This window comes from Tupaia chinensis, unplaced genomic scaffold (genome assembly GCF_000334495.1).
Source record: "Tupaia chinensis unplaced genomic scaffold, TupChi_1.0 Scaffold144529_1, whole genome shotgun sequence".
NCBI classification, from domain to species: domain Eukaryota; kingdom Metazoa; phylum Chordata; class Mammalia; order Scandentia; family Tupaiidae; genus Tupaia; species Tupaia belangeri.
In genome coordinates this window covers 1,679,683-1,696,119 of record NW_006204388.1, presented here as the reverse complement: position 1 = coordinate 1,696,119, position 16,437 = coordinate 1,679,683, and the positions used below count along the sequence as shown (strand labels likewise).

At 36.9% G+C, this 16,437-nt stretch overlaps 1 protein-coding gene and 1 long non-coding RNA gene across 2 annotated transcripts in view; one reads left to right on the top strand and one right to left on the bottom strand.

Moving 5' to 3' along the window:
- Window positions 1–156, bottom strand: part of LOC102496407 (uncharacterized) — a 2,934-nt gene extending 2,778 nt beyond the window's left edge. Inside the window, exon 1 of the long non-coding RNA XR_337175.1 lies at window positions 94–156. This is a non-coding gene — a long non-coding RNA (uncharacterized LOC102496407). The remainder of the gene's footprint in view (window positions 1–93) is intronic.
- Window positions 1–16,437, top strand: part of LRRC7 (leucine rich repeat containing 7) — a 543,267-nt gene that overhangs the window by 473,687 nt on the left and 53,143 nt on the right. The window contains exon 23 of the mRNA XM_006167144.1: window positions 3,376–3,495. Coding sequence (XP_006167206.1) covers window positions 3,376–3,495 — 120 coding nt within the window. The remainder of the gene's footprint in view (window positions 1–3,375; window positions 3,496–16,437) is intronic.

The following is a 16,437-nucleotide window of genomic DNA, read 5'->3' as shown; positions in this document are numbered from 1 at the left end:
CTACCTCACCTCCAGGCAACCTATGCCCATAATTTCTATTGATTTTGTTGTATTTATTATTGGCTATCTGTCCCTCAAGAAAGATTAGCTTACCTTTCTAATTATGAAAAAAGCTTTGAGCCAGTAAATCCACATAAATCGTCATAGACAGTGCCTAAAATTAACAAAATACTAATGTTAGTCCTTATATGGATGCTTTGTCACCATTATAATGAGTTGCTGGTTTAAAAAATCATTTGAGCATTGCACTTTCACCTTTGGATTGAACCCCATGAAATCATAATCAATTAGATATAACATTGGAATATATTTACCTTAATAATATTTTGCAAAGATGCCTATATTTTTTAATATATGCTGGAAAAGAAGAATATAACAATAATTTCATTGGAAATACGTTGGGGAAAATTGTTTCTACATACTTTTTGGAATCTGTGGTAATGTCCTTTTAAAACTATGTTCCAATTACTTAGCAAAATAAAATTTTACATTCTTAAGTGATATGTCCCAAAACCATTGAAAAGTGCCAACTACGAATACTACTCTCCTACAATTTTTCTAACAGAATGCAGTAAGTAGTATTTCACAAGCGTACTAGGCGCTCATCAGATAGCAGATTAAAGCAAAACTGCTGGCTCAGCGGAGCTCATCTGCTCAAGCATGTGAACTCCATATGTACACATGCAAGTCCTTATGTAGATACATACATATGGACACACATGCATGAAAGTAAGAGTCATTCTTCATCTTTAAAGTATCTAAAGAAAATATCGAGAATATGGCACAAGAAATAATGAAATGAATAAGTAAGCCTCAGTCTGGTTCCTTTCTCAGGAATAATAAATTTCAACGGTGATAGCTTTGGTATTCCTTTTTACATTTTTTTCAGTTGCTCCTTTTAACCTTTTATAGAATTTTCACAGCTAAGCCACTGAATTTATATACAATGTGAGTGTACTGCATAATTCTTTTTCTGGTTCTCACCACCACCTATAAATTGTTTTCTTGGTTGTTCTAGTTCTACAGACTTAAGTCATACCTAGGGAGTCTCCTTTAAGAAAAATAAAAAGGCCAGAGCATTCTTGAAATTAGTAAAGGAAATTGCTTTTAGAAAATTCCCTTAATATTATTATGTATGGAAACTTATCTTTTTAATGTGTCTGCATGTTCATGTTCCCTTTGGCCCTGTAAGATATACCGACTGGTGTGATGGTTAGTTCTGATTTTAAAAAGAGAAATATTAATTTTTAAACTAGTAAAGAGCCTGAGCCCCCATGATATTAGGATTGTGACTAAAGGAATTTAATTTTTAAAAATATATGTACCAAAAAGAATTTTACAATTCTCAATTGCTCTCTAACAGTGACTGAGGTTCATGTCTGGTAGCTAAACCAAGTATGGTAGAGAAAAATACAAGATGGATATAGGGATGACAGGACAGAAAAGAAAATTCGTATTGAGTTTTGGCCACTTCTCAAAAATGTGCATTTTACATAACTGGTTATTAGGTCTTTAGGAAAGTCCTGATGGATTTTTCTATGCAAAGATGCATCATGTCTTTCCCAGTGACCCAAGAGATGAACATAATTATTATCACACTTTACTGGCAAAGAAACCAAGCCAGAAAAAAGCATGGGTACTAAAAATTAGAAAAAAAATTTAAAATACTTACCAATAGTGCTTAGCCAGCATAATTACATTTTAGCTGCTTAGCTGCTTAATATTTTGACTTGCTATATTTTTTAATATTCAGAAAAATTGTGTATGAGCACACAGAAACATACACTCTGAAGAAAGTAAAGACTAGAAAACCCAAGTTTTAAAACAAACAGGCACTAATAACTTCTTGGGTACTTTCAGGTAATGTGTACCTCACCTGTGTTATCTACATTTGGCTTTTCAAACAAAAACAAATACATTTATTTCTTAATAACCCAAGAGCTTGAATCGGGTCTTGTTTCTCTTCTTTCACATTTTATGAAAAGCTTATGGAAAAAGAACGTGCATGACCAAAATATGAGAAGATAATTGAGTGATCCTTCCTTTTCATTATATCCAATAAATATAAGATCCATTAAATCCTGGGAAGACTTCATCTAGTGTCATAATAAAGTGATTTTTAAATATTTTCAAATAATGCTTTTAAAAAGCACATGCAGTCAGAATGCACACTGAATGTTCATACCATTGTTTTTTAAAGGAGAGTGAAAAAGGAGGACTACTCAATAAAGCTTAGCAAGCAGCCAGTCTGTGGCATGTTATAGAGAGACTGGCCCAATTCTCTTTTCCTAGGGTTGGAGGATAATTCGTGTACTTGCACATATACTCTAACCAGGCTTTATTCGTATGGCTCTTTCCAAACATGTATGGAAAATGGCATAGGAGACACTAAGGGACAATATCAGAAACACATAAGAATTGCCTAAGACACCAGGCAGTACTTGAATATGGTGCAAATTAGACAAGAAAAAAAGCTTCTGCAAAACAAATGAATATATATATATATGTGCATGTACGTGTGTGTGTGTGTGTGTGTGTGTGCATATGCACATGCCACTGTGTACATCCTTCTAGTGGAGGCCATATTTCTGATGGTGTGTGATTGCTTATTGTGACTTCAGATAACATGTAGTCCCTTCAAAATACTAATATTAATAATAATAAAGACAGAAAGATTATTTGTTTGAAACAATGAGCAAGAAATCAGCCCAAAACAATGTTTATAAAGAGTTTAAACTTTAATACAGAAGTGATCTGTATAAATACATAAATTTGGTCATCAAAACAGGCATGATTTATTTACACTGTGATTCTAATAGCATAATATTTTTTGATGTGGCTTTAATCTTTCCCTCAAAGTTATGTGTAGATAATACCACAGTACCATAAATCTTGCACATTGCCAGTGGTAACTACTTTGGATTAGTGCAAGGCACATTCTCTCAGAATCAATACAGCCTTATAAATTTATTTTAGATTATGTTACATACTATGCATAACCAGCTTCAACTTATATTCTAAAGTGTAAGGTCACACTAAAGAGACAAACTGGGCAGTTTATAAGTGTTGTGGTTTTTAAAAATTGGTTAATTTTATTCTTATTATTTTTATTCAGGTACTGTAAGTAATCTAATTTTTTGTTTAAAATTCAGTAAGTCACTCTAAGGTGGTTATTAAATTGCATTTTTTCACTGCTTCCAAAAAGCTGTCAATTTAGAATTCTTATCCCATAGTGTAAAATAGTATTTCTAGTTCAAGATATATGTTTTTCTGCAATTAAAATTAATTTTACCATAATTATTAGGGACTCTTTTCAGGAAACTATGGTAAACTTCTATTACATCACTAAAGAATACCATACCATTTTTGCAATAGACCCCGTCCCAGCAAAGCAACATTTTAGACAATGGACAAGAAGATCTATCTCCTAGTGGCCAATGGAATCCTTATCCACTTGGGAGGCGGGATGTACCTCCGGACACCATTACTAAAAAGGTAACCAATTTCAAATTGATGACACAATCCATGAACCTTGCACGTTCATTGTAATATGTAATCTGTATCTTGTGTTTTAACATCATTTCTAATTTTCTGGTAACTTTAAATATTATCCCACTGTAGGAAATTTGATTAACTCTAAATGCATTGGGAAGACTTCATACATTATCATTGACAAGTATAAAGTTGGTAATGAATTTTTACACAAAATCCTGCCACCATTCTGCAGATATTATCACCACTTGCCAGACCCTGCCACCCATTTTTGAAGTAAAGGGACAGATGGCATCTGACATATACTTCTGATCCTCTTGGGTTCAGCCGTGTGTTGTAGCCCATTTGCATAAAATGAAATTTGACCACACAAAGGTAGATTCACCATTTCTAAAACTACAGCAGTGCATTCAACAAGCCTTTAGTGAGCTACTGTATGTCACTGAGCCCTTATAAATGCTGGAGAGACAAAAAAGTCTAAGAGTGACTTTGCTCCATCTACTGAATGGGGCATATAGAAAGAAGAAAAGGTGGTGGGCCAGCCAGTGACGGTGGCTCAGACACTGGATCCTGGCCACCTAAACTCAATGTCTTGAAAAATACCCTGGGTATGTGTGCATGCATGCTCAAAATCCTGATAGGAGAGTAGAGGAGAAAGGGATTGCTTTCATCACCCATGGGGGTGCTTTCTTACTTTCTCTCTGTCTCTCTCCTTCTTTATCTCTCTCCAGCAAGCACATGTGCTCTGTGGCAAACTAAAAATAAATAAACAAATGGAAGTGGAGGAGAAAGGAGAGTTGGCATGGTTTTTTGGGTTCTGGTGTTTTGTTTTGTTTTTAAGTTTGTTACAAGGCATGTGCACTTGCCATAGAGAGACAGAAAAAAAAGTGAGAAAGCATCTCCAGAAGCTGGTGGCCATACTGTAATCCCTTCTCCTCTATTCTTCTCTTGGGATTTTTGGCACATACGCATATGCACCTGGTGTGTTTTCTAAGCCACTGAGTCTAGGACTTGAACTGCACAGTCAGCCATATGGGACCCAGTTGCCTTAACCACCACACCACCAGCTGGCCCAGTTTAAATTTTAATATATTGATTAGAGGTATCTCTAAGGCATATTAGTGGAAATGTTTAGTGATGTTTAGATATAATTATTTGAATTTCAGTACAGAAATCTTTTTTTTTTTTTAGAGGATTTTTGCTATAGGGCCTGTGTCCTCACCAGAAAGACCGAGAGAGACAGACAGAAAGTGAGAAATCATCCGTTGGGGGGATGGCCACACTGCAGTCCTTTTTCTTCCATTCTCCTCTTGGGATCTTGGGCACACACACGCACATGCACCCGGCATGAGTTTAAGCCATCGGGTCCGGGACTTGAACTGCGGTCGACTACATGGGAGTCCTATGACATAGCCATTATGCCAACTACTGGTCCCTCAGTACAGAAATCTTAGCCATAGGTAACAAATTTAGGAATCACCAGAATATACCTTATAATTGAGTCATAAGTGAGACAGAAGAATGACACAGAACCCCTGGGACACCAACATTTAAGAGATGTACAGTGAGCCCACCGGTGGCATGAAGGTTAAGGCATATGGATCCCACATGGCTGACTGCGGTTTGAATCCTGGAAAATGTTTAAAAAAAGAGATGTACAATGGTCCCTCAATATTTGCAGAGGATTGATTCCAATCCCTCTTCCTCCAACTTGAGATACCAAAATCAGAGAATGTTCAGTTCCCTTATATAAAATGTTGTAATATAGAGGGTCAGTTGTACTTAGGAGGAAGAGACAGAGAAGACTATTATAGAGTGATATCTGCTGCAACTTGTAGAAAATAAAAATGAAATAGCTTGACCATTAAAGAACACTTAGCTACCTAAGAAGTAGTCAAGATCTAAGTAAGTCTCAAATTCAGTCCTTCATTCTATATGTATTATTAAAGACTTCGGTTTTTTCTCTTTCCACACTGTCTCCATGTTTTGGCTTTAGCCTACAACTGGTTCCTCCCATAATTAGAAGATAACTACCAATGACAATTGGTGATAAAAAGTTTCCTCTTTTGGGGCCAGCAGGTGGCATGGTGGTTAAGGTGCTGGGCACTCCCACATGGCTGACCACGGTTCAAGTCCTGGACCTGGTAGCTTGCTTTCTCACTTTCCCTCTTTCTGTCTCTCTCTGTCAAATTAAAAATAAAAGGAATGAATAAATGAAATTTTTAAAAAAAGTTTCCTCTTTTAAATCCAAGAGGAGAGAGAGGCTAGCTTCAAGTAGCTTTCTCTCAGAAGCAAAATCTTTCTCCCCCAAATCTCTCCACAAGTCTCTTCTAATATCTCAATAATCAAAATATCTAAGGACTTATCATCCCTAGCAAGAGAAATGGAGTCCTGTGATAGTTTTGACTAATCAGTTGGAATAGAAGGAGCTTTCTTCTCCAATGACCACTAAATAAATAAATAATAAATAAATGTAAGAGAGGGACCAGCAGGTGGTATGTTACTTAAGGTAAAAGACTCCCATGTAATCAACCATGGTTCAAGTCTTGGATCTGGCAGCTAAAAAAAAACAAACCATGCTGAGCACATGTGCATGCATACCCAAAATCCTGAGAAGAGAATGGAAGAGAAGGGATTGCAGCATGGCCATCCTTCCTGGTGGGCGATTTCTCACTTTCCTTCTCACTGTCTTTCTCTGTTTCTCTCCAGCAAGCACATGTGCACTATGGTAAAAACAAAAACAAAAATAGAACAAAAACAAAAATTAAGAGAAAGAAAGGTGATACTTTGGAAATCAATGGGAAAAATATATTTTAAGGAGGATAGGATTAACAGTGTAAATGCAGCCCCCCAAAAAATCTAGCAAGGCAAGTACAAGAGGTCTTCAAACAAACTATGCGTGAATTTCAAAATAGTTTTGCACCATAACAAACTTGTACTTTAATTCCATATCTCCATGAACTTTTGGAAGTATCTGCATTATGATTAAGGGCTCCAGAGTTAGAAACCTAGAAAAACTCAAGAAAGAAGTTTCTTTTTAAAAGGACAGAGTGAAATATGGTGAGCTCTAGGTATGAGATAAGTAAAAAGAAATATTTAAATAGAAAACACCCGAACATATTTAAAGGCTGAAAGAAGAAGCCATTAGTGAAGTAGAAGTTGGAAATCTCAGACAAGAAAGGAGTCAAATCTGCTTCTTTATGAGGAAAGAGGAAGGAGTGAATGTGACGGGGCAGGATATTGAGGAATTACTGAGTCAGAGCCCAGGTCAGGTTGCCTGCCCAAAGAGAGGAATCACAGTCCCTTCGACAGTTACAAAGGGTTACAATTATTTTAACCTTAAGAGAAAAAGTACTATTTATGTATTACTATAAATAGAACTAACAAGTATTTACATTATTCATCCAAACATCCATTTTAATATGCAATTTATTTTCAAAGTTCATAATCTTATGTTTAATCATACCTTCAATGCAAATCATGGTGATCATTTGCTTGCCTGCTGCTTTAAGATCCGCACGCAATCCTCTGATTGAATAAACATTTGTGAACTGGTTTTAGCCCTTATGAAAGGCTAAAATAATTGTTTAATTTATCTGAAAACATCATTAAAATTTTATATTTCCTGTCAAATGTGAAATAATGTGCTAGGCCTTTGCAATTATTTCACGTCTTTAATGTATAAAGTCACATGTATCTTCTTCCTGCTATCATAAGTAGCTTCTGACTTCTCTGTGTTAGAGCAATTTTACCTAAAACCTGAAACCTTAGACTCTGTAGATATGTGTACCTGTTACCTCGCAGAGTAGAGGGAATTAAAAAGGTTCTAAATATTCAAATCTAGTACTTTATTCTAGATTAATGGCATATGTCAATTTAATATTCAGTGAGAATTAACCTGAGAAAATGAACATGGTAATGGGAGAATTAGCTTGAGCTGCATAATTTACGGAAATAAGTGTGATCATTGTACCATTGTTTATGGGGACTATATTTTACTCTACAGTGAATGTTTTTCACAGTTAATATTGCTTTTGCAGTTGTCATAGAGCGACTAGTTATTAGGCTAGACATAACAGGAATAGGAAGCTAGAAATTGGACTACAAATTGAAGGGGGAATCAAAGAGACTGTGTGGTGAGGAATTTTTTTTTTTTTTTTTTTTTGGAAAGGTTTTTGCTATAGGGCACATGTGCTCGCCAGACAGACAGAGAGAGAGAGACAGAAAGTGAGAAATCGCCCCCCAGGGGGGGATGGCCACGCCGCAATCCCTTCTCCTCCATTCTCCTCTCGGGATCTTGGGCACGCATACACACACGCCTGGCGTGAGTTTTAAGCCACCAGGTCCAGGACTCGAACCGTGATTGACTACGAGGGAGTCCAGCGACATAGCCATTACGTTAACTGCTGGTCCCAAGTGGTGAGGAATTTTTAACCAGTGCTCCATTTGAATTTATTTCTCCAAGCCCCTGCAGAAGATTCTAAAAAAATTTTATCTCTCTGCCTAAGCCATCAGAAACTACTGTGATGCTGCAGGGATTTGGCAGGAAATCAGTTTTATGGCAAGGCTTTGACTGAATCTGTGACTCTCAGTTCTGGCTATCATAGCTCTTTAGCTGAACTAATTTAGAAATAGTCATGGCTGTGCCTACCAGTACTCCACTCACTATTGGGGAATAAATGTGGTTACCATCCAAGCCAGGAACCCAAAGATTTGGACTCATAAAATAATAAGACAAAAATGTTTACCTCTCAGAAATAATGCTGCTTCTGTATCTTCTATTAGTGTTTTTTTGCATCTGAGAGAGGCCAGGTAAGGACAAAATGGTGAGGTTGTTGAATTCTATCTTTTTATTTTAATGGTATAATAATAGGTGGTAGTTTATTTTGTTTTGTTTTTAATCTCTCCTCATTACATCAGTCCATGAGATTGCAAGTTCTGATGTGCATTAATTTAAACAGTATCAGAATCACTGTAAGAGTATGTATGTCACATGGGACCAGCAGATGGTATAATGGTTACGTCACTGGATTCCCCCGTAGCCTATCGCAGTTGGAGTCCTGGACCCAGCTGCTTAAAACTTACACTGGGAGTGTGTGCATGTGTGCCTAAAATTTTGATAGGAGAGTGGAGGAGAAGGGATTGCTGTGTGGATATCCTCACTGGGGGCGGTGGGGGAGGAGAGTGATTTCTTGCTTTTTGTCTCTCTGTCTCTCTGGCAAGAGCACGCACCCTATAGAAAAACCTCTCTAAAAAAAAAAGAAGAGTATGTCACAGTTCTGTAAATCCCTCCTGAAATTTAGGCTATACTATATGAGCAGTATAAGAACTTCTACGAAAAATTTTTACAATGGTTGAAAACAGCTGTTTCAGGAGAAGTATTTAAAGTCCTGTCACATCACTTCTTTCACTTCTGCCATCTTTTGGATTATGCCTTAGCCAATGTGATAAGAATATTACAGACCATGTATTAAATCTTCACTCTAGGTCAGGCATTGTGTAAGTGCTTTAATGTATTTTTTTCCATCTAATCCTCACAACAGCCTGATGAAGTAAGTGCTATTATTTTATACATTTTGTGAAAGAAGAAACTGAGACTTAAAGTTTAGGTTATTTACCAAGCTCACACAGGTAACTTATTACTTAATTTTAGTTCACTATTTTTTAATTTTGTTATAGAGTACGTGTGCTTGCTGGAGAGAGACAGGGAGTGAGAAATCATTCACCAAGTGGAACATTTTCTTCTCCTCCATTCTCTTCTTGGGATTTGGATCATGCATACACACACACCCACCATGTTTCTCAAACTGCCAGATCCAGGACTGGAACTGCACAGTTGGCCCTGTAGAATCCAGCCACCTTAATCTCCATGCCATCAGCTGGTCTATATTTTAATTTTTCTTTTAATTTTAATTTTCCTTTATCATTTCTTCCTAGTAAAACTGAGAGAGAGACAGGCTCCCCCAACAGGATCTTCATGCTGCCATCTATTCCCAGTCTCAGCCAGCCAGACAGTGGGTGTGGGTGTACACACTGCCTGCTCAGGGACATTGGCTTACAAGCCCAGAAGCTTTCCTATATGGGCCCAGCTGCAATACCACTGCACTTCTTCCTGGCCCTATACTAATCCTTCCTCTGTAGTCTTCTATATATAACAGAAAATAATATGAAGGTCATAGTGTCAGAGATAAATAAAAAACATATGACTTCGTCTTTCCTGATATTCTTCCCCAATCCTCATTTTCTTCCTATGATAGTAGCAAATTTTTCACTGATCAGAATAAATTGTCTTCTGGTGGACAGTAGACGCTAACAAAACAATTGGAATTTCTTGCTCAGTCATTTTGAATTCCAAACATTTTTTTCTAAGCATTAAGAAAACAGATCTTTTGAATCAGTTGGTAGGTTGGGATTCTCCTTGCTTCCCCATTTTCCTCCCCTCACCCCAGTTCTGATGGTGACACTTAACTTTGTATCAAGACAACAGAAAGACTGCATTGATGTCTATGGTAATAGCATGTTCGACTGGGGTTGCTAGGAAAAGTAGCTTCAAGAAGAAAGAGCGGTCAAATGCACTTGCTGTCACTGAGCTCTGCCCAAAACCAAGAAAGGAGTCGGTGGAAGGGCAAACAGATGAAAGTGTACAATTATAGATACTTTTTATTAAAAACAGAGCTTTCAGCACAATCTGTAACCTCTGGGGAGACATTTCTCATACAAATATCTGTAGTTTTTCTTTTGACCAAAAGCCACTATCTTCAAAAGACAAAAAGAAAAGTAAAACAGTGGGAAGATACCAAATGTGTCAAAATAAAAAAGAATCTCATTCCTACTGGGACTTTGAAAAGGACTCAAATCTATAGTAATGCAACCCTCCTTTCCTTGAAGTTTTGGTATCTAGAAATGATTATTCATGACTGGCAATACCCACTTCTTAACTTCATCCTTTGATGGAAAAAAAAGCTATTAACCAGTAGTTCCATCAAACCAATTGCCTGGGAAGCAAACATACTGTCACAGAAACATCCCTCCAAGTTAGAAAAGGTTAGGAATAGGAAAGCTAGGTAGGTTAAAATTTTATCTTATGTTGGACCAGCAGGCGACATAATGGTTACGTTGCTGGACTCTCTGATAGTCAACCGCGGTTCGAGTCCTGGACCCAGCAGCTTAAACTCAGAATGGGTGCATGTGTGTACTTGGCCAAAATCCCAAGAGGAGAGTGGAGGAAAAGGGATTGCAGCATGGCCATCCCTCCTGGGGGGGGGGGGATTTGTCGTTTTCTGTCTCTCTGTCTTTCCGGCAAGCACACATGCTCTATAGCAAAATTCTCTCCCTAAGAAAAACAAAAACAAAAAATTATATCTTATGTGATTTTTGTGGCTAGGGGTCAATTTTTAATATTATCAATAGGCACCTATCAAACACTAGTAAGAGGATCTTTGAGATTTCTGACGTTTATAATTAGTGATACTTTAATAATGTATTAAGATGCCTACTAATTCCCCCTGCCTAATGAATCTGTGCCTCTACCTTAATAAATTTGCCTCAGCATGGTCTTTATGGCAGTCCTACTAATTATTGTTCTAGAACAGAATTAAAATGAATAATTTGAAGTCGTACAAATTATAATATATAAAACAATCCAAACAATGGCTAGGATTGAAAATCAAATTTTGCCCTCTTTTTTTTTTTTTTGGAGAGGTTTTTGCTATAGGACACGTATGCTCGCCAGAAAGACAGAGAGACACAGAGAGATACAAAGTGAGAAATCGCCGTCCAGGGGGGATGGCCATGCTGCAGTCCCTTCTCCTCCATTCTCCTCTTGGGATCCTGGTCACACACGCACACACGCCCAGCATGAGTTTAAGCCACTGGGTTCGGGACTCGAACCGCAGTCAACTACATGGGAGTCCAGGGACATAGCCATCACACCAACTGCTGGTCCATGCACTCTCTTTAATGTAATCAATAAGAGAACTCTAATTCAGTTGAATTAAATATACTCTTTTAATATATAGTTTACCAGATTGACTATCATATTTTCCAGAAAAATGACTTAGTACTTGGGAAAAATGAATATAGTCATTTAGATTCACTGTCCCCTATAACTGCAAATTACTGATCTAAAATAGAAATGGGCTTACATATATGTGTACGTGTGTTCTGTGTATATGTGTGTGTGTGTGTGCATGTGTATGGTGAGAGAGAGAGAGTTGCTTATTAAACATTTACCAAACCAAGAGGGCATGGCCTAAGGAAGTCAAAAAACCCATGAAAATAATACCCTTTAGAAACACCTCCATGACTTAGTAACTGAATTACAAAAAAGGGCTTGAATAAATCAATGAAATAATTTTCCTATTTAATGATTCACTTCAAATACTTATTAATCTGAAGAGCTTGGAAGATAATATTTCTCATCAGTTGATTTCAGTATAATTAATTCATAGACTTTTTAAAACTTACTCTATTTCCATTATGTAATTAGATTGGCTCTCAAAAATAATGTGGATAGGAAGTTGCAAAATGTGAATGGAAAAATCTCTGACTTAAAGTGATAGCTAAATGAAATGCTGTTTAGTTTCACAGTCACTTTTTCATTGGATTTTTCTCCTTTGATTGTTCTTTACATCACACAGCACATCCCTTCATCTCCTGATACCGGTGCAATTGTACAGCTGTCTCTATACTGAAGGACACTGCTGTCACAAAACCAGGGAACTCTTTTTATTCAGACTCTAAGTTATTTCTTTAATAAGAGTACAAACCCAAAGAATGTCTGTCAAATAGCTATAAAGGCAGAGGTAGAAAATAAATTTCCCACGGATTAAAACAATAGAAAGAGTGGCAGACTGAAATCTGTACTCCATCAATGTTTGACATGGGGCCAGCAGTTAGTGTAATGGCTATGTCGCTGAACTCCCATGTAGCCGACTGCAGTTTGAGTTCCGGACCTGGTGGCGCATCTGTGTGCGTGCCCAAGATCCCAAGAGGAGAATGGAGGAGAAGAGATTACAGCGTGGCCATCCCCCTGGGGGGTGATTTCTCACTTTCTGTCTCTCTGTTTCTCTCTGTCTTTCTGGCAAGCGCACGCGCCCTATAGCAAAAACTTCTCCCCCAAAAATTTTTTGGGGGAGTATCCCTTAAGCAAATGATTGTTTGCCAGAAAATTAAGATTATTCAACAAGATTTATACTGTCTTGAGAAATCTAAAGGTAAAAAATGCAAATTCATCCAATGTGTTAAAAATGTTGATAGTTGAGTATGTCCCTTAAAGACCTAAACAACATGACAACTGGCAGATTATAAGGGATTACTGCCAAATAGGGGACATCAAAATGTTAAGATTCCTTTCCTTGCCACCTGGACATTGACTTACTCTATACTCATAGGTTCTTAGAAAGTTTAAAGGTAAAAGAAATTGTTGTTCGACTTTTATCATTACTGTTAACATCTATCTTTTTAGTCTTATTTTATTTGGGGAATGTATGTCAGTATCATCCCAAAACAAAGTGTGGACTCAAATGTGTAGATTTACCTTAATTTCATCATTTTGCTATTGCAGTGATATATTAGTGGCATTATTTTCTCATTTTGGTTAATAATTTCCAATTCCATAGCTGTGTTCTGTAGACTGACATTTAATCATAGGAGAATGTGCTTATAGAAATTCAGTAAGTCTGAGATGACTGCTTTCGTATATCAAGCAGCTGCCATCCTTAGACACATGCATTGAAGTGAATGGCCCCTATTGCCTCACCTTTTAATCTATTATTTGAGACAGTGAAGTATAACATGAATGACTGTCTCTACAAAATTCAAGATCAATAAATATTTTAATGCCTTCAAAAACACTGCAGTGTGCAAGCAGAATGCAATGCTACCTTAAAGCCCAGAGCAGGGTAAGAAAAGGAACACTTTCCTGCCTTCTTCTCTTTAAGCTTCAGAGTTTCTTCTCATGTATTCGTGCATGATTTTTGTAATGCCCTAATGGGAGAATACAGATTTTTACATCAAACTGGACTAGTAAAATATAAATAAAATAATAAGAAAATTTGCTTAATAATATTATTGTCATAAGGATAGGAAGAATATCTACAGGACCAGCAGGTAGTGTAGTGGTTAAGGTGCTGGACTCCCAGACTCAGTATCTTGAAATTCATACCAGGTGCATGTGTGTATATGCCCAAAATCTCAAGAGAATGGAGGAAAGGGGGTTGCAATGTGGCCATCCCCATTGGGAGATGATTTCTTTCTGTCTCTCTGTCTCTGTCTCTGGTGAGCACATGTGTCCTATAGCGAAATCCCTCAAAAGAAAAAAATAGAAAAGAAATATCTACAACAGTAGTTACTGATGTACTAAGGCAATTAACAGCATTCTTCCTCCTACCATCTTCACAATCTTAAGGGACAAGGATCTAGGAGCATAGACTTGAGGAACACAGGATTGGGACCCAATGTTGTCTGAGTCTACAGATTACTCTTAACTCCTATATTATACTATTGTACTAACATATTATATCTCACCCAACACACTGAAACAAAAAACATCACAAAGCACTATAGCTTAGCCCTGTTGCAACCCTTGCGATTGCAAATATATTTTATATATACAAGGGATCTTTAAAACATTCATGAATAGTTATTACAGAAAAATAATTTGTGGATTTCAATTTTTTTTTGCAACAAAAAACTCATACTGTAGGGACCAGAAGTGGGTGTAATGGCTATGTTGCTGGACTCCCATATAGTCAACCGCAGTTCGAGTCCTGGATCCGGTAACTTAAACTCACACCAAGCACATGTGAATGTGTGCCCAAGATCCCGAGAGAAGAATGAAGGAGAAGGGATTGCAGCGTGGCCATTCCTCCCTGAGGCGGGAAGGGGGGTTGATTTCTCTCTTTCTGTCTCTCTGTTTCTCTCTGTCTTTCTGGTGAGTGCATGTGCCCTATAGCAAAAACCTCTTAAAAAAAAAAAAAGAACTCATACTGTAATGATATTTTTTCCACAAACTTTTTAAGGTCCCCTTATATTGAGATCAGAAGGTGGCATGGTGGTTAAGGTTCTGGGTTCCCACATGGACAATTGAAGTTCAAGTCCCAGACCCAGCAGCTTGAAAATAAATGTTTTAAGCAAGCAAGCAAATAGGTCCCCTTGTATTTAACTAGCACATTTTGGCTTAACTTGGCACTATTTCTTCTGTTCAAATTTAAGAAGACAAAAAAAAGCCCTGGCATCAGTCATACATTTAAAAATAATTTTGGAATTCTGTTCATTTTTTTGACTCTACACTAATAAAAATTTTTTGAGATTTTTGAAATGTATCTGCTTTCCCAGTTTTTATTCTCTTCAATATAAAAACTTTACAAGTTCTTTACTTACCTTTCTGAATCTCAGAAAGAACACAATCAGGGTCTCCAAGCACAACTGACACATACCTAGACATTCTTCTATACTATTCAGTGTCGTTCCTTTGGTTAATATTGTTTCTCAGTAATTTAACCTTTCAAATTTCTCTTGGGCATATTAAACTTTGTTGCATAGTTTTTCCCTCTGGGAAGAGAGAATAATGCTGCATACCTTGTAGAATGGTTCTGAAAAATAATTGAGATCATGATATAAAATATTTATCACAGTGCCTGTCACAAGTGTGTTTAACTAATAGCATCTATTATAACATTGATTGTTTTGGATACACAATTTCTGTTAATTATGGGCAAGCTAACTTCCTTTAGCTTTGCTCTTAATGACAAGTTGTCAATGAGACAAAGGTCTTGTGTTAGCATCCCTTTTGGTTATCCATGAATAACCCTCCAACTGCTGTCTTCACCTGGTCAGTTGTTTGGAAGATGCATATAGTGATAGGGATGGAGGCATCTAGGGGTAAAAATGAAGATGCATCATAGCAGCCTAAAATATTAGCCATATTAATAGTGAAAATTTTTGTATATGTTGTCCCCATCCATAAAAGAACCCTCTCCTTAATATATGAAACAAAATGCATAACTTATTGCTTACTAACATGGAACTCGTGGTATAGTCTGTCTAAGCAGAAGAGGTTTGGGAAAGCACTCAGTTCAGGGATTTGTGAATTTTCAGATATTAGAGAACATTTAGGATATTTAGGGGTTCACTGACAAGGTTTTCTTATTTGACATTTTTTAAAAAGACAATTTATTTCTTCCATGAGAAAGAGAGCAAAAGAGACAGAGACAGACAGGTATGCCCTACAGAGCTTTAACTGGGCGAATCATGGTTACTTGACTGAGGCTGTGGCTGACTGGTTGACCTTCAGGAGTAGGCTCTAAAGCAAGTTGTCACTAATTAATTACAACATGTTTAAAAACAGTTCTTTCTGGTGCTTATTTATTGCTATGGCCAAAAACAGTCAGACTTTTATTCAGCCAATTAGAACTTTTTTATTATCATTGACATTATTAAGTACTTAGTACACACCAAGCAACATGCTCAATGTATTAATTAATTACCTTCTTTAATCTTCACAATGGCTACAACCTTACTCACTTGTACTAGGTTTTTTTTTTTTAGTCTTTCGAATTTCCTATGCAATCATGTCATCTGCAAATAAGGACAGTTTATCTCCTTTTCAACCTAGGTAGCTTTCATTTCCTTTTCTTGCTTTATTTTATTGACTAGAACTTCTAGCACTACACTGAATAGCAGTGGCGAAAGTGGACATCTATGCCTTGTTCCTGATCTTAGTGATAAAGCATGATGTAATACCTAGGTTGAGTCTACCTATGGCTGAAAAATATACATTCTATATGACTTCAATTGTTTTACATTTGTTGGGGTTTCTTTTCTGTTTCAGGATGTGATTTATTTTCATTGTAGTCTTTTTTGTCTGATTTCGAGAGGTATTGTTACAAAAGGGTGTGTGTGGTCGCCAGAAAGACAGAGAGACAGACAGAAAGCGAGAAATCA